Source organism: Lemur catta, chromosome 15 (assembly GCF_020740605.2).
Source record: "Lemur catta isolate mLemCat1 chromosome 15, mLemCat1.pri, whole genome shotgun sequence".
NCBI classification, from domain to species: Eukaryota; Metazoa; Chordata; class Mammalia; order Primates; family Lemuridae; genus Lemur; species Lemur catta.
The window spans coordinates 54,140,731-54,162,583 of NC_059142.1; the positions used below are offsets into that span (position 1 = coordinate 54,140,731).

At 48.7% G+C, this 21,853-nt stretch overlaps 1 protein-coding gene and 1 pseudogene across 10 annotated transcripts in view; both read left to right on the forward strand.

The window, feature by feature from the left end:
• Positions 1–18,105, forward strand: part of TNRC6C (trinucleotide repeat containing adaptor 6C) — an 85,474-nt gene extending 67,369 nt beyond the window's left edge. For 5 of the 9 annotated variants that reach the window (XM_045569549.1, XM_045569551.1, XM_045569550.1 and 2 more), the window contains 10 exons: positions 1,290–1,373; positions 1,646–1,886; positions 5,156–5,323; positions 6,339–6,530; positions 7,014–7,157; positions 9,909–10,025; positions 11,845–12,039; positions 13,184–13,254; positions 13,914–14,053; positions 15,211–18,105. In XM_045569549.1, coding sequence (XP_045425505.1) covers positions 1,290–1,373; positions 1,646–1,886; positions 5,156–5,323; positions 6,339–6,530; positions 7,014–7,157; positions 9,909–10,025; positions 11,845–12,039; positions 13,184–13,254; positions 13,914–14,053; positions 15,211–15,571 — 1,713 coding nt within the window. In that variant the 3' untranslated portion in view covers positions 15,572–18,105. The remainder of the gene's footprint in view (positions 1–1,289; positions 1,374–1,645; positions 1,887–5,155; positions 5,324–6,338; positions 6,531–7,013; positions 7,158–9,908; positions 10,026–11,844; positions 12,040–13,183; positions 13,255–13,913; positions 14,054–15,210) is intronic. The other 4 variants (XM_045569553.1, XM_045569555.1, XM_045569554.1 and 1 more) reach the window with 1 other exon arrangement.
• Positions 16,152–18,105, forward strand: LOC123650636 (annotated as a pseudogene). Its single transcript, XR_006739447.1, has one exon. The product of XR_006739447.1 is annotated as an uncharacterized LOC123650636 (transcript).
• Positions 18,106–21,853: the final 3,748 nt, after the last annotated feature.

The following is a 21,853-nucleotide window of genomic DNA, read 5'->3' on the forward strand; positions in this document are numbered from 1 at the left end:
ATTCAACTAACATTTTCAAACAATCAAATGATCCAACCTTCTCTATCAGGATGCAGAAGAATATTGTCATCGTTTGAGCCAACTTAGTAGGTAGCAGGTTTATGTGACAAAAGGGCCCACAAATCTGTATTTCAGGTTCTCGCTCAGCTTTGGTTCCCATGATATTAATGAAAAATCACTCGGCCTCCAAATACTAAGAGCTGTTTAATATGGCTTGGATCGCTTGGGACAGCCTGTTACCGGTGTTCTGCCACACTGTCTGGGCCATTCTGAACTTTTAGTCTTTATCGTTATAAGAATAATTTTTTTTTTCATTTTTAGTTTATGTGAATAGAGCAGAGAATTTTGCTGTCTTCATTAACTGGAAAATATTTGCGACAGACCTCATTACCAACACTAAGCAGGGGTATTGACTAAAAATGTAGGTTTTTAGGCCGGGCGCGGTGGCTCACGCCTGTAATCCTAGCACTCTGGGAGGCCGAGGCGGGTGGATCGCTCGAGGTCAGGAGTTCGAGACCAGCCTGAGCTGAGACCCCGTCTCTACTAAAAATAGAAATAAAAATTATCTGGAGAACTAAAAATATATATACAAAAAATTAGCTGGATGCGCATGGTGGCGCATGCCTATAGTCCCAGCTACTCGGGAGGCTGAGGCAGTAGGATTGCTTAAGCCCAGGAGTTTGAGGTTGCTGTGAGCTAGGCTGACGCCACGGCACTCACTCTAGCCCGGGCAACAGAGCAAGACTCCGTCTCAAAAAAAAAAAAAAAAAAAAAATGTAGGTTTTTAAAAAGTTTTAGGGCTGGGCACGGTGGCTCATGTCTGTGATCCCAGCACTCTGGGAGGCCAAGGCGGGAGAATCGCTTGAGGTCAAGAGTTTGAGACCAGCCTGAGCAAGAGCGAGACCATGTCTTTACCAAAAATAGAAAAATTAGCCAGGCACAGGGGACATGTCTGTAGTCCCAGCTGCTTGGGAGGCTGAGGCAGGAGGACCACTTGAGCCCAGGAGTTTGAGGTTGCAGTGAGCTATGATGACACCACTGCACTCTAGACTCTAGCTGGGGTGATAGAGCAAGACTTTGTCTCAAAAAAAAGAAAGTTTTGGCAAGACACTTATCTTTTAAAAACGCTGTGTGCCTCCCTTCCACAATATGCTTAAACAACAGTATGGTTAGGAGACCAAGAATCATGGCCAATTTCCCTTTTTTTATTTTTTAACTAATGTTAGGAAGTTCAACCATTTATTGATGGCTTTCTTATAATATTTCAACTCTTTTCTTTCTGTCAACAGGCATACCAACGTTTACAAATCCAGCAGCAGATGTTACAGGCCCAGCGTAATGTTTCCGGACCCATGAGACAACAGGAGCAGCAAGTACGTGTTGCCCAGGTTGATTTTTGACAGTAGCTATAATTTTTCCTGATAGAAGAGATGCTAATTGATGAGCTATTAGGATGTCATTGATTTTTCTCTAGCCAAGCCGCTCCTTTAAAAAGTCCTGGGATCAGCTAGGTTTGGGAGGAGGTTGGCCCAGCTGTAGTGGCCTCAGCATAGACACAGTGTAAAACACACTTGGCCCCAAGACAAGTTGTGAGTGTCACGTCCCACCCACCTGGCTGAAGCACGTGTGTGTCTCTGCCTGCCAGGTTGCGCGCACAATCACTAATCTGCAGCAGCAGATCCAGCAGCACCAGCGCCAGCTGGCCCAGGCCCTGCTCGTGAAGCAGCCGCCCCCGCCGCCGCCCCCGCCGCACCTGTCTCTGCACCCCTCTGCAGGCAAATCGGCCATGGACAGCTTCCCCCCTCACCCCCAGGCTCCCGGCCTACCTGACCTGCAGACCAAAGAGCAGCAGTCTTCACCCAACACCTTTGCTCCTTACCCTCTCGGTGAGTCTCCCGTGGCCTTAAACAGCCACACCAGGTGGAGGAGGTGCCTGGAGTCCATGTGGGGTGACCAAGACTGCACTTCAGCGTCAGGATGACTGGCCAGTGCAGAAACAGCATGGTGGATGTGCAGCCTCAGACAAAATCAGAGAACAGGTGTCTCAAGGCTTCTTAATAATGGAGCAACACCAACTGCCTTTGGCAGAGCAAGAGTTTTGCTACCACCGTAATACTTTCAATATAAAATCTTTTAAAATAGAACTAGTGAAAATCCCTAAAATCTCATTTCCATTGTCAAATCTGCAGTTTGCTCCATTCCTGGTTTACTCTGTAGTGTTCTTTACCAGCCACTGGCCTCTAGCCTCAGCCACAGAGAAGAGTTAGTAATGGTTTTCCAGTAAAAGTATTCAGATTTACGTAAATCAAGCACTTCTTAAAAAGCAATTGGTGTTCACAGAACTCTTGTAATGTAGAATGTGATTTGCATAATCAACCAAATCAACACATATGCATTGAACATCTAACTTGTAGGAGCACGCTCAGCACATAAAGCTCGAAGGTCAGTAGAAGGCTTGGTACCCACCCTCCAGGTCAGGCTAGCCAGGAGAGGTGCAGGTTACATAACTGGAGACAGTATGGAAGCAATGTCCTCAGCAGTATAGTTCAGTACGCTGATTCTCCATGGACTAACTGCGATAAAAATCCAGAAGCTGGTGAAAGCACGTCAGGCTTGTGTTGTGTCTGCTGTTGTAGACACAGGACAAGGGAGTCTCTAAATACATCTCTGAAATACATCCAAAAGGGCAAAGGCCACTTGAGTGATAATAGTGTTTCCATAACACTGCCAGATGTCTCTGCAAAGAGTGGCCTATTTTGATCATACAAACGCTTTCTACTTGGCATATAATAAACCTGGTATGTCTTCAATATGAAATGGGTAAACACTAAACTGGATTATCTTTTCCTTTTATTATGCCCCATCCATTAGTGCCCTTTGTGTTTAAGAAGCATCTAGTATTAATACTTAAGACCTGACTTGGATATCAGACTGCCTAGATGTGAGCCCCAACTTACCACTGACTGGCTTACTACTAACTTGTATAACTTTCCTAACTGCAGTTTGCCTCAATTTCCCCATCTATAAAGTAGAAATATTTACCCATAGGGTTTTATTAAATATTAAATGAGTTAATACATAAAAGTCTTAAATAGTGCCTAGCACATAGCAAACACTTTGTAAAATGTCAACTACTTAACATAGAAATTTTTTCAGAAACAAATTCCATTGCATCTATTATCTTTAGCTTCAGCTTCGTAGTATTCATCTGTCCTCTTAACCTGTATTTGGAGAATAAAGTATGATAATCTTTACTCTTAAGGTTTTTTTCATAGTACAAATGAAAGAATTCTTGCAGTGAATCTTCAAAATTGGATGGAAGATAATTTCGATAATATTTTATAATATTCACATTAAAGTTACAAATGTATTAGAAACAAATAGCTAATGTAGTGTAGGAAACATCACCTGTAAGATTGCCTGTCTTGTTGGCTCTTAGCACTTCTCTGCAGCTGCACCTATGTTGAAGAGTCTATTAAACACTAAGCAACTCACATAAAGAAGCCAGCAGCCCAAGACCCCACCCACCTTCTGTCTCCCATGGTCAGCCTCTCCTTAGTCTCTTGCCTCCTGGAGTTTATTGTCTGTATGGGAAGATCATTGTATAAACAGGAAAAAATAACCTTGATGCCCAGTGATATTTAATTCATAAACTCCTCAAGGGCAGACTTATAAAGCAAACATTGCTTAGGTGGCAAAAGAAAAATCAGAGAATGGGATTTAAGCTTGAACCTCAAACAAACTAGTAGAATTTCAAAAAATAAAGAGGAAGCTGCCTACAGGAGCAGAAAAGAAAGGGGGCTGGCATACTCTAGGGCATGGTGGCCAGGGCCAGGCCAGCCGAGCTGACTTGTGGAGGGATCACGAAAACCAGAGGGGAAGTTGGAAGAGATGGTTTAGGGCCAAATTGTGCAATTTGGAGAGCTCTGAAGGCCAGGCTAAAGCCGTGACCTTGTTATCACCTCACCTGACTGGATCTGTACAAGTAGAAATGAAGATATCCTATAAAGCAAAGATTGCAACTAGGTGGCCCCTTGCCAGTATCAGACTTGGAAAGGTGTTTTATTAGGTCTGTACACTGTGTATGTGTGCATATGTTAATTACCAACATGCAAAAAATGGCTTCTGGCTTCTCTTAAAAATGGCCAGGCCACAGTGGGTCTGTGTTCCATATGGCAGTAACTGGCTGCCCTAGGGCACCTGCTTATTTTGATACTATCTAGTTTGCCATGGTCCCCACTGTGCCCACTTGGCTCCTGTAGGCATTTGAATTTGCAGTCCCTGATGTAAAGAACCAAAATGCTCAGTACCTTGCTTAGTAGTAAAAGTTCACTTTGCTTACGTACCATACAGCACATGTGGACATACAGTATGGATGTATGTACATGGTACGGGAACTGCAGCTGTTAGAAAATGATCTGCAATACCAGGTTGCATCTCTGTTGGTTACTCCGTCCAACTGGGTGTCTGTCCCACTGCTCACTGGTGTCCCCATGAGGAACTGTTTACTGCCAGCTTTTTATCACCATCCTCCTCCTCATCTTTCTCTATTAACCTAGCATGGTGTGGGTCCCTGGCAGAGAAACGAACCCAAGAGCATCAGCTTGCCATTACAGCTGGGGGCAGATAGCAGCACCCATACTCTGAAATAGTTCAATTCCTTAAAAATAGTTTGATATTTAATTCATAAACTTCTTAAGAACAGACTTTTATAAAGTTAATTCGCTAAAGGTAGAATTGAATTATCCTTACCAGCTTGCTCTATAGGTGGTAGTTTAGAACTCTGAAAGCTTTTTTTTAGTCTGGTGAGTTTCCATAAGATATCCCAAAATCAGAAAAGATTTTCCTAATTATGTGGATTTGTTCTATTTTTCTGTGGACTCTGATTGAGAAGCCTCAGGACCATGTTTATTTAGGACTGAAACAAGCAAAATGAGGAGAATCATGGGCCTTCCTTAAGTAAAGACTATTAGCATTTTCACCTTAATTTAGGAATAATACGCCTAGAAATACCTGTTAAAAAGACAAAAATTGTTTTTTCATCAGCACTAAAAGTTACAGGTAAAGTGTTTGGCCGTGAAGTCTCCCCTAGGAGAACTTCAGAACGGCATCATTGAGAGGAGTGGGCGCATCCTAACAGCATCTCTGTTTTTAGCTGGACTGAACCCAAACGTGAATGTCAACAGCATAGACATGACCGGTGGCTTGTCGGTGAAGGACCCGTCTCAGTCCCAGTCCCGCCTCCCTCAGTGGACACACCCCAACTCCATGGATAACTTGTCCAGTGCTGCTTCTCCCCTGGATCAGAACCCTGGCAAGCACGGTGGGTCCTGGCCGGGTGCCCACAGCGGGGGTTAGAGCGGCTCATTAACAGATCGACCTGCTGCATAGCACGCTCTGCGTTTCTAAGAACTCAGTCTGAAAGCTGCATAAAACATACTCTGTCCTAGTACAGATACATAAGGTCTCAGCTAGTCAGACTTCCCGAATGCATCAAATGTCTTGAATCCCAACCATCAGATCTTAGCTACAAACCCAGAAGTAATTAAAAATGCCTAAGAGCAGCAAGCATATAGCTCATAGCCTGTATGCTTTTTATTTATATCTGTATTTGTCAACAAAACGATTGAGTCTACTGGAAAGTTTTTTCAGTGAAATGATAAGAGACAAATAGAAAATCAAATGCTTAGAAAGGAAGAAAAAACAAAAATACTAACCACACAGATAATCTCACTGTTAAGCATTAAATTTAACTATGAAATTCCCGGTAAAATAAACAGCAAAGGAAACGTAATAGGTTATATCATTTTCTCAATATAGACGATTCTAAAAAGAAAAAATTGTTTCTAATGGTTTATTTATGGAAAATCATCACGATATCTGACACTTCTTTGGCAGGAGAGAGCTCTGTTGCCTGTGGCAGACTGGTTTGGTCCATATGAATTTAACGCCCAGTTTGTTCTTCCACAGTGAGGGCAGCAGAGCAAAGGGAGGGAAGGACATAGAGACAACAACACAAATTTGTGATTAGCAAATTTGACAGCTAACCACAAAGACTCACAAGTTGTCCCCAGAAAGGTTTTTATGGGCAGCTTCCCGTGCTATGGATATGCGTTCTATAAAGATTTCCAGCTTAAACTAAAACGGTTCTTCAAGGGTTTTGGTCTTTCAAGGACAAAGTTACTGATTCTTGGAGAATCCTAGACAAACCAAGCTTACAATTCATGTAACTCTGAAGAGGGCAAGGCTTTAGACCTGGACAGGAAGGCTGGCAGGGTGTCCTGGTGCCTGGCGTGGAGTGGGTTCACTCAATTCTTCACTTCCTGTTGGCCTTGTAGGTGCTATCCCTGGAGGTCTGAGCATTGGGCCTCCAGTTAAGTCCTCCATTGACGACTCCTATGGCCGGTACGATTTAATCCAGAACAGTGAGTCACCAGCCAGTCCTCCTGTAGCTGTTCCCCATAGCTGGTCACGTGCCAAATCTGACAGTGATAAAATCTCAAATGGCTCCAGCATCAACTGGCCCCCAGGTAAGACCATGCAGCACCTCTGTGCAACAGCAGGTCAGAACGTGCTGGGGAGAGTGATCAGGTCTGAGAGGAACCAGAATGTGAGCTAAGGATTCTGGAAGCATTAAGCCCATGGCTTTGGCATTTTCATTAGAAATCCATTTGTTAGATCAGTTTGGGGTATGGTCAGCATCAGGTGTTTTCCTGTATTCCCTTAGTTCAGTATAAGGAGTGGAAGGGGTTTGTGGGGAGGGAGCACTATATACTATCTGGTAAAATTGTTCAGACCCTGTATGGAAACTATCTTAATGTGGTAGCTATAATACCTGGTTCTAGTTTGTTCCAAAGGATTGATTATTTTAATGAAAGAAAGTCTAAAGTCTGCCTCTTAATTAGCAGATTATAAAAATTTCTACAAACGGGGGAAAAAAACCTTTCAAAATGTCATGAAGCAATGTGCAGGTCCTCTGATATGTGGCTTCTTGTCTTGGTTTCTGTAAACAGAATTCCATCCTGGAGTTCCATGGAAAGGACTTCAGAATATCGATCCTGAGAATGACCCTGACGTCACTCCTGGCAGTGTCCCCACTGGTCCTACCATCAATACCACCATCCAGGATGTCAACCGCTACCTCCTCAAGAGTGGAGGTGAGGAGAGGGGCTGCGAGGTGCGGTGGCATAAGGCACAGTTGGCCTCTTCTTACCCTCAAAAGCAGTGTAAGAAGATACCAGGCAGTGCATATGTGGAAAGTGGAGATGGATTTGGGGTGTTTTGCCGGATTTATTAATAGATCGTGTTTTCATGGAAGTGTCCTCTCTGATGAAATCTTATCACAGCATTCTGTTATGTGGTAACTAGGTGACCATAGGTACATGGCACTGATAAGGCCAGTTGGATAGTCCCCAAAACATTACTTTAGGCTTCCCACTTGAAACATGACCTGTTGGAACCATGTGTTTGCTTCTGTGGTCCTTCAAAGCGATAGCTTCTCAGCGTGTCTGTGGCTCGGCTAGAGAGCCAGTGTGAGTGCAGATTACGCTCCCGTTCCTTCCTCCACTGTGCGTTTCCGGTTTGATGCAGCTGCGTCTTGGAGCAGGGGTGTTGTGGGTGTTTCTGCTGTTGGGGACAGGTGAGTGGTACGGGAAAGGGAGCCAGCACAGGACAGCAAGGGGCAAGCCAGAGTCAGAGACCCAGCCCTCCCTGCATGAGACGCCCCGCACGGCAGCAGGGTTGTGCCAGGGCAGGGCAAGCTGGTCAGTACATTCTGAGGATTGTAGAAAAGTGGGGTGCAGACTGTGCTGGTCCAGGCGAGAGAATGGAATCTCCAACTCTGGGGTTAAAGAGGTCAGCTGCCACCCAACCTGGTGGCTCGAAGCTCCGCATGGACGTTGTATGACCTCTGAGGGACTTGGCATTTTGGGTCGTGTGAATGCTGTGTGTCTGAGGCGGGTCCTGAGCCTGCCTTGGCACAGGAAGGTGGACACTGGTGGTCACTGGGGGTCAGCTCAGGCTGCATGTGCCAGGCCCCTCCTCCACCTGTGACCAACCCAAGTGCTGGGAAACCTTCGCTCCTCCACTCTGGTGCCCCTGTGGTTAGGGTTTGGTACTGAGAGAGATGAGAGGGGCGGGGGGAGTACAAGGAACATCCCTTCGTGTGGAGGTTGCTCGCCAGAAACAATAGCACCGTAGCAGTGGCCAGACCCTGCTGGCCGTCCCTGCTGGCACACCATGCGGCGCCTGCCCCTGGGCAGCTGCCAGCCTCGGCTCTGCAGACCCACACCTAGCACAGGGACCTGGCCACGGGCCTTTGTGTCACTGAGTGACCCGCATGATAGAAAGTACAAAGAGAAAAAAAGTAAGGAAAAGTGCCATAGAAGGACAACAGTGAGAAACAGCCGCAGCTTTCTTGATGTTGGCTCATTTGCTTTACATATTTTTATCATGGAATTGTGTTTTCTTTTATTGAGTATATTGGATGTGCGTTTTTAATTTCCTTTTTTTGCTTTTTATTTATTGCCATTGGCATTAAGTTCTGATTTGTATTAAAAATTTATGTTAGCCCAGTATTTGTTTGTATGTTATTTATAGTTTTAACCCTCATGAAGTGAATATTAACCAGAACAGTAAAAGGCAGTCTTGCTATTTTATAACACACTGATATAAGCACTCCAGTGAGAAAGGAAAATTAACTGTAATCTTATGGGACACATTTCACTATTGCAACTAAAAATTTCAAAACTAGAACACTGTTAAAATTTGAATACCCTATTGTTAATTATAAAAGAAATACTGTGTAGGGTTAACAGTCTATAACCCTGGGATCTGAGGTTCATTATATCTGCTGGTAAATGAAGGAAGAGCATTCAGGAAGTAGCTTGGGATGTCAGTAGAGCTGGCCCCTTTTAAAATTGAAGACCTGTAGATTACAAGTAACTTTTAACTTTCAGCAACTCTGGTGCCCTCATTCTAAGAAGGTTGCTTACAGCAGGGCAGCTGCAGACAGCTGCGCAGACTGCACACTGCACGAGTCTAGGAGATGCCACATGCCTGGTAGTCTAGGTGAAGGACACCCCTGAGGTTGTTCAGTGCACGGAAGCCATCAGATTCTGTGTTTGGTAATGAATGCAACAGCCAGACTGTGCCCGTGTCCCCTCCACCAGCCGGCATCCACACACTGGTGGGGTCGTTGTCCCACTAAGGAGAGCTTTGTTTCCATTGTGCTCTCACCCAAACTGTCACCATTACTGCATCCTGATTCTTCCCCAGCTTCTTGCTTTCTTCACGGAGTTGAAAGGGAGAGTGACTTCAAAAAAACAAACCAAACAGCATGGGGCCGAGCTTTTTCACAAGGAATCAAGGTGTCGTAAGGATGGCCCATATGCCCCCTGAGTCTCCCAGGTGCAGGGACAAGCTTTCCTCAAAATAGAAAACTGCAATTTTAGGGATAGAATAACTCAAGTTCATATACACAGTTAATAAGACAGATGTCTTTTCATTATTCCTCTGTTACAAAAGAAATGGAACCAGGCACAGTGGCACCTGTCTATAGTCCCAGCTGCTTGGGATCCTGAGGTGGGAGGGCCACTTGAGCCCGGAAGTTTGAGACCAGCCTGGGCAACATAGTGAGACTCTAGCTCTAAAATATTTTAAAAGAGAGAAAGAGACATATGAATGGAGCTAATGGGACACCCAAGTTAGAAGAACTGCCACGGGGACTCGGAGTCAGAGACGTGCCTATGTCTTCCTTCCCACGGCACACTTCATTTTGAGGCTTCTATCCAAAACGGCAGCTGAGGGAAAGATTCATCCTTGGTTGTTACGATCGTCACGCCCCAAAGTTAGAGCTGCCAACCCGCACACCGCCGCCCGCTTGCTTAGTGCCATGTTTGGTTCTGCAGGGTCCTCCCCACCGTCATCTCAGAATGCCACGCTGCCTTCCTCGAGTGCCTGGCCGCTCAGTGCCTCCGGCTACAGCAGCTCTTTCAGCAGCATTGCATCCGCACCTAGTGCTGCAGGTACGCGATGGCCTCTCCACTTGCAGGTGGCGTTTTCCTTCCTTCCCCAGAGGAAACTCTGACAGGCCCCGGCGTCTCCTGGTGTCTGTCTGCTCCCTGAGCTGGGCGGCCGTGCGGCGTGATGGAGAACAGGCGTGGACTTTGCCTGGGAACAGCCGCGGTGCCTTGGGCACATGTGCTTCCTCGAGAAAGAGTGGAAGTGATGGTGTGTCCTCCAGGGGGTCATGAGGGTCCCATGACTGTGGATCTGCTGCCTTCCCCCTTCCTCCCCATGGCTACACGGCAGGGGGTGTGCAGGGTTTTCAAAACTGCAGAGGCAGCAGCTGCTTGGAATTCGCTGCTGAGTCTGGCACGAGGGCTGGAGGAGACCACAGCAGGTCTCATTATTAACTCCCAGCACCCAGAGCGTGACTGTTTTCCATTTCTTGGATAAATGTAATATCTGAAGTATTTCCATATTACAGGTCTTTCAAATAAGAAATGTCTTTCAGGCTTAGAAAAGAATTCAGAATTGTTTGTCATAAAAATTTCAGAGGAATTTGAATGTGAAATTTTTAAGACAAAAGATATAAAGAGATATAGGCACATACACTCAAACAAAATGTGTAACATATTTGTTAATAGATATAGAACTTAAATAAGGAGGGTTTATTATTTATAAATTTCTTCAAATATATTTCTGTATTCCATTGCACCTCCTCATCCAGATTGTTTTAAAACCAGTGTAAGAATGCTGTAGGGATTCTTTCAACACCAGTACTGAGGGAAGACAGTAGTTTTGATGTAGTTCAGCGTGTTATTTACAAAAACAAAATGAGCGTCCAGATTATTTTTATTTCCTCTAATGTTTACGAAGGGGTTGTATTTAGACCTTTAGTACTTTCGTGATCATTTGGCTAAAGAGAAAGGGCAAAGTAAAGTCATCTTTCCTAAAGCTATGGCAGCTTTTCGTGGCATTTTTATTTTTTTGATCAATGACATCTTTTCTAAGATGAGTGTTCATTTTGAAGTCGAAGTCAACTCTGGGCACCAGGCTTGGAGGCCCCCGAGGTGGGTTTGGACTCACATTTGTGTGGCCTGGTCCTTGCAGAGGGCACAGGAGTGCACGGGACTGCAGCCCTGTCTGCACGGGCCACGAGGCCAGCGGAAGCGGGCGTCCGGGGTTCTGCTCCTGCCCACTGAGCCCTCACTTACTAGAGGGCCGGGGCTGGTGGGTGTTAGAGGTTTTTGGTTTGTATTTTTCCCAAAGGGCCTTGAAACAGTGCTTCCCAACCAACATGCCAGGGTGCTGAACCTCTCAGCTCAGGGCGGCTGGGCCACATCCGTCCTGCACGGTGTGCTGTACGGAGAGCACCTGGGAGCTTTGCAAGAGAACAGTAGTAAATGGGGACGTGTGGCTGGGTCAGAAGGAGCACAGCTTCCAAAGGGGACGCACCCTCAGAGGAATAGCACAAGGAAGGATATGTGTGTGTGATGCTTTTGACCTTGACTGATTTGTTATGTTGTAAGTTAGCTTTAACACTGAACTTTGAAAATGCTATTTTCTTGATGGCAGAGTTGTGTCAGGTACATCTAGCAAGTTGATGAAGTGTGAGAAATACTGGCAAAGTCTACACTGAACACATGCAGACTGTGTCTGTGAGCAGAAATTAGAGCGCATGGGTCTCCCTTCGAGCTTACGTGGTGTTTCTGTTTTTATCACGCAGTTTGAGTCTGCTGGTGTGCGAGGCACTCTGTGTGGCTCCCCAAACACGCCAGTGACTTGGACTTTTCTTCTTTGTCTCAAGAATGCATTTGCTCCATTTCTCTGCCTTTCTAGGTAAACTGTCAGACATTAAATCAACGTGGTCCTCTGGCCCAGCCTCCCACACACAAGCCTCTCTGTCTCATGAACTGTGGAAGGTGCCCAGAAACACTACTGCACCCACGAGGCCACCTCCAGGGTTAACCAATCCCAAGCCTTCCTCCACCTGGGGCGCCAGCCCCCTCGGCTGGACTAGCTCCTACTCCTCTGGTAAGTTCTGTGCTCCTCCGCTGCTTAGCTATCCTTGGGGCGTGCTAAAGACCCGCCTCCATCCTGGGAGCCTGAGAGGGGTCGGGAGGGAGCCGAGGCCACCCCAGACTTCGCAGGCGTTGGCCAGGTGAGCGGCGCTTTCAGATCAGCCCTGGGTGTGCTGGCCACGGCAGGTCTGCTTTGGGCCAGAGGGTCCCAGGCAGTCCCAGCACCCATCAAGGGCCCACGCTGGCCAGCCTCATCCTCAGCAGTGCTGTTGCTGTACCCTGGGCCCTCGGGGAGGCCAGTGTACGCCTTCTGGGCTCCCCAACCTCAGTCCCCCACCAGCCAGCACAAGGGTCTTAATTTCTGCTTTCTATATTTGCTTCTCCACAAGATTTCATCAGAACATAAGGGCTTTCCAGGCCAAAACCAAAACAAACCCCACCAATTTGAAAACTGCAATTCTTATCAGAACATTACAGTTCTGTAGGCTTCCTTCAGTTGCCACGGGCTAAACCTTAGGGATGAAAGCAACGTACTGGGAATTCAAGAAACTGAAGATTTTCCACCTCTGTCCTGGAGTTGACCCAAGGTCTTCCCACCTGGGAATGACGAGTGGGCATCAAGGGCCCAGGGCCTCCCCAACGACCCAGCACATGAGAGCCTGGGCAGGATCAAATCACAAGGGTGCCGACAGGGCCCATTGCCCCTAAAAACAAAAAGAGACTAAAGACTTAAATCAGCTACAGGAGATTTGAAAATAACTCTTTTTCAGCCTTTTAATAGCAGCTCTCGTGGGTTTGCTTTGTTTTAGTAACCGGTAGAATCATAGAGCATCGGTTCTGTATGGGGCCAGGGGCACGCAGAGGTGAGCCCGCACACCCCTCAGGCACGGGAAGGGGGCACAGGTCTCCCAGGCTGGAGGAATGTCCAGCAAGTCCGGTTCTCGCAGGACGGTGGGCAAGGGCGTCTGCGGGGATTCCAAGGTTTCAGTTTATCGAAAGGTAATACGGGATTTCATAGGTTGAGAAAGGCTGTCCTAGAGCACAGAGCTGGTCTGTGCTGCCGCACACTTCAGGCGGGCTGAGCGACTGGGGAAGGGGCTTCGCTATCTGGAGAGCGTGGGGCCTTGCCAACGAGTTCTTCCTCCGGGCTTGTGCAGGTTCTGCGTGGAGCACCGACACCTCAGGAAGAACAAGCAGCTGGCTCGTTCTTCGAAACCTCACACCCCAGGTACGGGCAGCAGCGCCCACGGTGTCAGCGAGCATGGTCTGAGAAGGGTTCCCCCTTGGCCCTGATGCAGATGAGTCTGTGGTGGGTCCCCTCGTTCAGGGTCCAGAAGTGACACAGGCACACATGGAGATAAGTGGGTGCCAGAATCAGGCTCCAGCAGCCGTGAGCAGATGTGGCCCAGAGGCCTCCGTTAGCCATGTTCCTGGTGGATTGTTTACCTGCCCATTCAAGGCTGAAATGTGTGCCTCTGTAAACAGAATTGCTTGTCTTACAACCACCATGCAAGAGTAATTTGTCCAATTCAGACTGTGCCACCAACCAGTCCCTTCCCGGGGTCCCAGCTATGCCGACCTGCACAGCTCCCAAGCCCACTGTCAGCAGCCAAGCCCTGGCGCCATCTGCAAACTAAAGGTTCTGCATGATGTGCTCTGGTGAAAGGAGAGCAGCTTCCAGACAGGGTTTTTCTCCTTCCTCTGATGAGCTTAACTGAGCCACAGAGTTGTACAGCGTTAATATCATAAAGCCGTGTGTTATTAAGCTCTTTTAAAGAAAGACATTTAGCTAGTGTTCAGTGCATCTGATTTTATAGACTTTTTTTGAAGAATGTAGTGAAAGAAACAGAGCGAAGCTCACTCGTGCCCCTGTGCTTCCTCAATCAGATCGATGGTTCTACGCTGCGGACGTTGTGTTTGCAACACGGGCCTCTCATCACATTCCACCTGAATCTGACTCAAGGCAACGCCGTGGTCCGGTACAGCTCCAAGGAGGAAGCTGCCAAGGCCCAGAAGTCTCTGCACATGTATGTGTCTTTGCAGCCACCTCAGCACTGCCAAGCAGCGGCCAGTCCCCAGAGTTAGGTTGGGGTGTTGTGTGAGTTTCCTGGGGCTGCCATAACAAAGTACCACAAGCTGGGTGCCTTGAACCACACTTGTATTTCCTCACAGTTCTGGAGGCTGGAAGTCCAAGGTCAAGGTGTGGGCAGGCTTGTGGGTTTCTTCTGAGGCCTCTGTGCTTGGCTGTGGACACCCCCCTTCCCCCGGGTCTGCACAGGGTCATGTCTCTGTGCGTGCGTGGCTGTATCTTAACCTCCTCTCCTACAAGGACCCCAGTCAGATTGGATCAGGGCCCACCCCATGGTAACTTTACTTCTTTTAAGCCCCGTCGCCAAACACTGTCTCAGGCAGAGGTGCTGGTGTCAGAACTTTGCACGCGGATGGGGCAGGTCAGCTCCTGATGGGCATCCCGGCCAGTTCGGTTTCTCCTGCTGCTGAGTCTACCGTGGCCACGCCCCTCGCTAGGGAGAGGCTCCCCACAGAGTACATGCAGGGCCCGATGGCGGAAAGAAAGCGCTCTGACCAGGCAGAGCCTGAGCAGTACGACATGTTCCCACAGCAGCCCAGCAGTGGTCCTCATGGCCAGCCCCTCTCCCTGATGAAAGGATGCTCTCGGTGCGGTGTGGAAGTAGGCCTGCTCCGAAACGTCACTTGAGATGTGGGACCTGGAACTTAGTTATTCCTACTGTTAGCCCAGGATGCAAATTATACTGATCTGAAATGATTCCCAAGTTAGTTAATGGTGTGTTTATGCATTTGAAATGTACTCTAGCCAGGCGCAGTGGCACGCACCTGTAATCCCACCTACTCGGGAGACGGGAGGATGGCTTGAGCCCAGGAGTTCGAGGCTGCAGTGAGCTATGATTGGGCCACTGCACTCCAGCCTGGGGGACAGAGCAAGACCCCATCTCTTAAAAAAAAAAAAAAAAGAGGGAAAGAAAATGTACTCTATTCACCAGTACAACTGTCATACAATTCTAAAATGAGGAAAAAATTCATAATATGGGTCTGGAAATGGTAAGACGTAGGACGACTCCTGGCAGCCCTTCCCTTCACAGAGCGGCAGTGCTGCAGACTCAGCAGGACTGGAGTGCCCGCTCACGTGACCCGTCTTGCGTTGCAGGTGTGTCCTGGGAAACACTACCATCCTGGCTGAGTTCGCTGGCGAAGAAGAAGTAAATCGCTTCTTAGCCCAAGGCCAAGCGCTGCCGCCCACCTCCAGCTGGCAGTCCAGCAGCGCCACCAGCCAGCCGCGGCTGGGCACCTCTGGCAGCTCCCATGGGCTGGTGCGCAGCGACGCCGGCCACTGGAGCGCCCCGTGCCTGGGCGGCAAGGGGAGCGGTGAGCTGCTGTGGGGCGGGGGGCCCCAGTACTCGAGCAGCCTGTGGGGCCCGCCCAGCGCTGACGACGGCAGGGTGATTGGCAGCCCCACCCCGCTGACCACTCTGCTGCCTGGGGACCTGCTCAGCGGGGAGTCCCTCTAGGAGCCACAATCATCCGCACCAGGAGAGCGCGGGCCCTTCCCAGCCGCGGTGCCGTGGCCCCGCGGGACCTGAGCAGCGGCAGCCCCTTTGAGTACCTCTGTCCAGTTCTGAAGACGAACCTTGGCCGCAGTCCTTGCGAACTGTTCACGCAACAGTGCGGGCTGCGTTCGGTCAGTGTCACATGCTAACGACAGGATGTTCCTCATAGCTTTTTATTTTGTGTGTCTTATATGTTTGTATGGTGTGTTGTCATTTTGATTTTTTAAGTATAAAAGCTGCTTAGAATAGTTCTATCATGAAGGGCACTTTTCAGATGGTGGGCTGGAAAGGGTTATTTTATCACGGGGGGCGGGAGGGAGGGAGACGTGAAGCCTATTTAAGACGAGCCTGTGACGATTATGCACATTACCAGAGGCGGCCCGCAAGCGTGGCAGAGCCGGTGCGGGCGGCGCGGTCTGCGATCTGCTCTGCTCGCCTGGATCCGCCTATGCACATTACCCTTGTTTCATTACTTTTTCATGTCATTTTTTTTATCCCAAAAAATATTTTTTAAAAGTTAAAAAAAAAAGACATATCAAACATGCAAATACTTGAATCCAGCAGGCCAATAATGAAATGTGAACACTTTCTAAGTCTAATTCTACACTTCCAGGTTGACATGAGTACACAGACACAGGCTCTAGGAAAATCTCTGAGTTCATCGCCTATGTGTGTGTGTGGAAACAGAATGTGTGTGTGCACGTGTGTAGTGCGTGCTTCTGCATGGCGCGCACTTTCTGCGTTCGTGTGTTTGAAAGCGTGTGAGGGATTTAACTGTGGGTTTCCCTTTTATTCAGTATATGCTTTTTTTTGGCGCATTGGTCAAACGTTTGTTATTGTTATTAGCTTCTAACTTTGCACTGAGTGTCCCTGCCCTCCCTCCAGCTAATCCTAGATGTTAAAGAGAATTCATAGGACAGGGCCGGTGACAATTCACGTGTAAATGTTTACTCAAGGACTCTGTTACTGCGTCTAAAAATTACAGTGTATATCTCTGGAGAAATAATATGTATACCTACCTTTAGCAGCTTTTTATTGTGGACTAATGCAAGAAAGTTATTACCAGAGTATTGCACCATTTTTCCATTTGGAATATAAAGTTAAAGAGAAAAAAACTGTTGTTGAACTGTGGCCATAGATACTTGTAAAGAGCGGATGGTTCCGCGAAGGAACGAAACAAGCACTTGGACATGGGTTGTGACTGCTTTTGGAGGAGCCCACGGTTTGGGCTCCCACCTGTTTACAGACCTTTTTTCTCCTTCAGACTTTAAATTAAAAAAAAAAAAATTAAAAAGGAATTAAAAAAATAAAAAAAAATACTTCCATCGTAAAGAAACCTATTTTCAGAATGCAGATGCGCTACTTCAGAGCTCTGGGATCGGACAGTGCTGTCCCCCTCGGCCGTCGTCGTGGACTCTGTCGATTGTTTTCGCCCCTTCGTCAAAGTGACGAGGCGTTGTGGCCACTGTCTTGCACATGCCGGACGCGCTCTCAGGAAAGCCAGGGCTCCCGAGGGCAGCTCCACACCATTTCATGTATTTTTACACCCAACTCCTAGCACTGAAGATGTTATTAAAAAATAAAAAATAAAAAAATAAAGAAAAAAAGAAAAAAGAGAAAAAAACGCAAATACAAAAATACCTAATCTCTAATGTGTAGCAGTTACATATTTACCAAATAATGGACTCAAAAAGAAATAGATGTTTGAAGAGTGCTTTATATATTAAAAATTGCTTTATGTTTTAAAAATGATCAATGTTTTGATTGTTTTGCAAGGAAGAAAGACAATGGAATAACATACCCTCAAGTATGTTTTAAAAAAAAAAATATATGAACATTGTGCTCCCTGCCTGCTTGATCAGGAAACTTGTGCATTACATTTTTTTTAATTAGCTTTTTAATGGTTTTATCAAAACAAAAAAACAAAAAAAAAAAGTCCTGCAAGATTGCAGGTCAACAAAAGCTGGTTTTATAGAGGATCATGAACTATGCACAAACTGGGTTCAAGACTTTTCTTCTCGAGTTCAGTAGTGTATTTAGCGGCACGAACCTTCCTCAGAGTGGCTGCATCTCATTGCCATTACATGCATCTGTATATTTGATGTCTGGATACCTGCATATGTGTATCAAATACATGTGCGTGTGCGTGCGTGCGTGCGCGTGTGTGTGTGTGCACCCAGACAGCTCCCGTGCTGCCAGTTAGCGTTGAGTTGTAGAAAAACTCCTGATGTTTTAAAATTGGGGATGGAAGTAAAGAATCTGCTTGTTTTCGGATTTTTGTTGGGTTTGTTTGATTTTTTTGTTCAGTTTTGTTTTTTACCTTTATTTTGAATTTAAGATGTCTGTAACTCTCAGATTAAAAAACAAGTTTGTGGCTCTTAATGTTTTCCTCATAGAATGTGATTGTTGAAGAACATGCACCGAAAGTTGCTTTCAAAAGTACAACGCTTTGTTGAATCTTAATAAATTGCAATTTTTTTTCTTGGCTGTTCAAATTAATGTGTTTTACTTTTCAAAGACAGATATTATCAGTTTTCGCTTTGTATACTGAAATTGGGAAAAAGTTGTCCTGCCATATGTGTATTTCCTGTTTTCTTTTATGATGTCCTCAGTTTATATATATTAGTTAAACTTAGAATTTAAGTTGTTTGACTTGTTGTATTTTATCATGTGTTTTGTGGCTTTGCTGTCAGCACTTAAATCACATTAATAATAGCTGAGAGGCTCGACAGAGCTTCCAAGCTGCGCTGCAGCGCCCGTCTGCATCTGCGGCATCTGCCCACCAGTCCTGCCAGGATGGCAGCAGGTCGTGGCCAGGGCCTGCTCAGAGCCACGTGGAGGACCCCGCTCACCTCTACCCAGGACCCAGCTTGGACATCGACACATTTGGAGAGAAGAGAGTCATGAAGGTCTTTGTGATTCATAGACATTTATCCACTTACTCTTGTGAAATCGCCTTAGCTAACTTTCACAGAGCACTTTGTACAAGCGCAGCGCCGCTTCCGGTGCTGGGTGAAGCAGCACCATCCTCGCCACAGCGTTTCGGGTGGCAGAAGTCAAAGCGCTTGGGTTTGTTGTCTCATGTCCGTTCCTGGAACACTCCCCACAACCCTAAATACGTCCAGCATCAGTGCGTCCAGCTCAGCAGTATAGTCTCGAAGACAAAGGCCGTGGGGACCCCTCCCTCAGAGACTAATAGAATGAGTGTCTTTCTGTCTCCACTCTTTGGGGCAGGGTCAAAGGTAGACCTGCCTCCTGTGTGTCAATCCCACGGATGGAGAAGATGGAACTGCCACCCGACCCCGCCACAGCTGGCCCCGCAGTGAAGGCAGGAGCTGCTGGCTCGGACCAGCCTCTCTTGGAAACTGGGAAGGAAAGCACTGAGTGGGTCCTAACAGGAGAAGAAATTAAACGCTAGAGCAAAAATGAAACTTCAGAAACAGGACGGTCAGAATGCTCCTGCCGTTCATTCTAACTAGTGCCGACCTGGAGGCAGTGCTCAGCTCTGCACGCCAGCCCCGCAGTGATGTTTGTTGTGTGCCCGAGGCGTCCAGCTTCTGTACCAGCACCTGGGCCCTGCCCTGGAGAACCACATCAGCGCCTTGAGGATGGCCAAAGGATGCAGCAGTCTTCCTGGAGGAGGTGGCATTTGCCCTGGGCCCGAGAGGCTGAATTGGATTTTGACAAACTGGGGGACTCGGGGAACAGGCAGGAAGCACCGTGTAAGCCAGGACCCCACGTGAAGACCCAGTGCGAGGCCTCAGGAGACGAGTCGGGGTGTTCCTGGTGCCCAGGTGTGAAAAGACTTGCTGTCTGGAATCAAGAAAACCGCAGATGCGGAGCTTCCCTCTGTGTTTGAACTGTTCTGGCAACACCATGGGAACACAGTGCCCAGCGGGTGGCAGCATGGTGCCCAAAGAAGGCTGTGGAGACAAAGGAGGAGAGAAGCTGCCAGAAGCAGGAGTGTCGTGGCAAGCCTGACTCCAGTGACGGAGAAGGCAGATCTGACAGTGGGAAGGGAAAGGGAAACGGAGACGGGGGCACGTCAAGAAGATTCTCTGCAGGCCCGGCACCTGGGTGACCAAGGAGGCCTGAGCAGGATCGTGCGGGCAGCGGCTGGTTTCCCAGCTGTGCACATCAGAGCTGCTCGAGGACGCCCGAGGACGCGCCTTCCTCTCGGGGGCCTGGCCCCTGCCTGAGTCTGGCTCCCGCCTCATGGAAACCAGGCGCATCTTTCCGAACGGCTCCACGCGCCCCTGGCCTGTGTGTGTGTGTGTGTGTGTGAGGACAGTTCAGTGCTAGATGGGTCCCAGGGCAGGGGTTCTCAACCTTGGCCCATGTTAGAATTATCTGGAAATTTTTTTTAATCCCAATGCCAGACACATCCAAACCAACTCAGAATCTCTGGGTGTGGCCCCTGGGCAGCCGCGTTTCTAACACCTCCCCAGTGGGCTCCAGTGTGCAGCCGAGATTGAGAAGCAGTGGCACAGAGGAGCCTTGTCATTCAGCCTGAAATGTCACTGTCAAGGATCCACTCGGACAGCAGCTGGCTACTTCTAAGTCTTAAGTTGGTCTTATTGGGCAACTATAGCTAGCTTTTTTTTTTTTTTTTTTTTTGTAGCAAAAATAACGTCCTTTACTTGGAATCCATTGATACATCTACAGCACACCCTCAGAGGAACACCTAGGTTCGTGTCTGCATCACTGGCTGCTGCCGCCTGACCCAGTGCACACAGGACGGCCCGGCACGCGTGGTAATTCTGCAGAAACGTCCCGGGCAGGTTCTTCCCCTTCTGTGCGAGAAACTGCTTGTCCAGCCCTCCTGGAGTTGGGATGCTGGTGAAGGGGGTTCACCAAATCACAACTGATGACGACACTGAGTCAAGCGGTCCCCGACCTTTTTGATACCAGGAACTAGGTTTCTGGAAGACAGTTTTTCCATGGAGGGGGGCAGGCCGGCACGTCAGGGGCTTGGCTCCCCCTTGGGTCATCAGGCCTTGGACTCACGGGGAGCGCAGCCGGATCCCTCACATGCACAGCTTGCAGTGGGGCTCAGGCTCCTACTGAGGGTTTGACGCCGCCACTGATCCGATGGGATGGCGCCCAGGCAGTGAGGCAAGAAGTAGGGGTGCAGGTGGGGGCACGGGTGCCACAGGTTGAGAGGATGGTGTCTGGATGGATTTGGCCCAGAGACCCCAGCTCAGCCAGGCACTCACAGCTGCCCACCCAGTCTCACCCAGCAGCACCTGTGCCCAGAAATGTAGCCAAAATTCGCCACCCAGGATCAGTGCCGGCTACTTGCAGAAGTCCCTGTGCAACACCTGGCTTGGACTGGCCACACAATCCTGGGAAATCTGACCCATTGGGCGCTGCCGGGGACCCACACAAGCAGGTTTATGCCAGGTGAGCCTCAGGGGCCACGTCAGCCGCTGGTACCTGCCCTTACGTGTCTGCAGAGCACAGGAGCCTCCCACTGGGACTGTCCTCAGGAAGGGACGGTATTGGGTGAGAATGGGCCCAGCTTGGGGGGCTGCTAGTAGCAGGGCCATCTCCACTCTGGGTGTGACTCTTCCAGGTTGCACTGTAGGATGCTGAGTGCTGGCCCATCGCCACTCGGACCCTGTTTCCCCACCCAGGGTCATTCCCCAGCCCTGAGCTCAGCCTCTGCAGACATCAGACATGGGCTGTGAGCGACTGGCGAGTGCCCCCTTCCCCGTGCCCACTCCCCACAGCCCCAGGGCATCCCACAGGCTCCTCAAACTCAGCCTGGCTGGCCGGACCCAGGGTCACCACCCTCCCAGCCAGCCAGGAACAGGGGCCCTGCCCCACCCAAGCCTGCCTGCCTCCGGGCCTGGGCACTGGCTGCCCCTTTGCCTTGGAGACTCCTCCCCGTAACCCCTCACAGCTCATTTGCAACTAAAATACACCAACCCCACCCCAATGTGGCTCCCTAATTTTGCCTCCCTTCTCCTGCCCCAATAACCACTAAGGCATCACCCGCTGGTTGACTTAGTGCTCCGGTCACAGCCTGTGCCTGCCTGGCTCGCCCATGCAATGGAAGCCGCTCCGGGCACGGGTCAGGCCAACCAACGGCAGTGTCTGGGTGGGCAGGCACCGGGTTCCAGCCCCTGCCAGCTGGGGTTTGGCCAGCAGAGGGCGCCCTGGCCCAGCTGAGCGCCCCACAACCAAGACCAGCCCCGGAGGTGGCCCCAGGCGGCAGGAGGAAGGATGTGGGCACGGCTC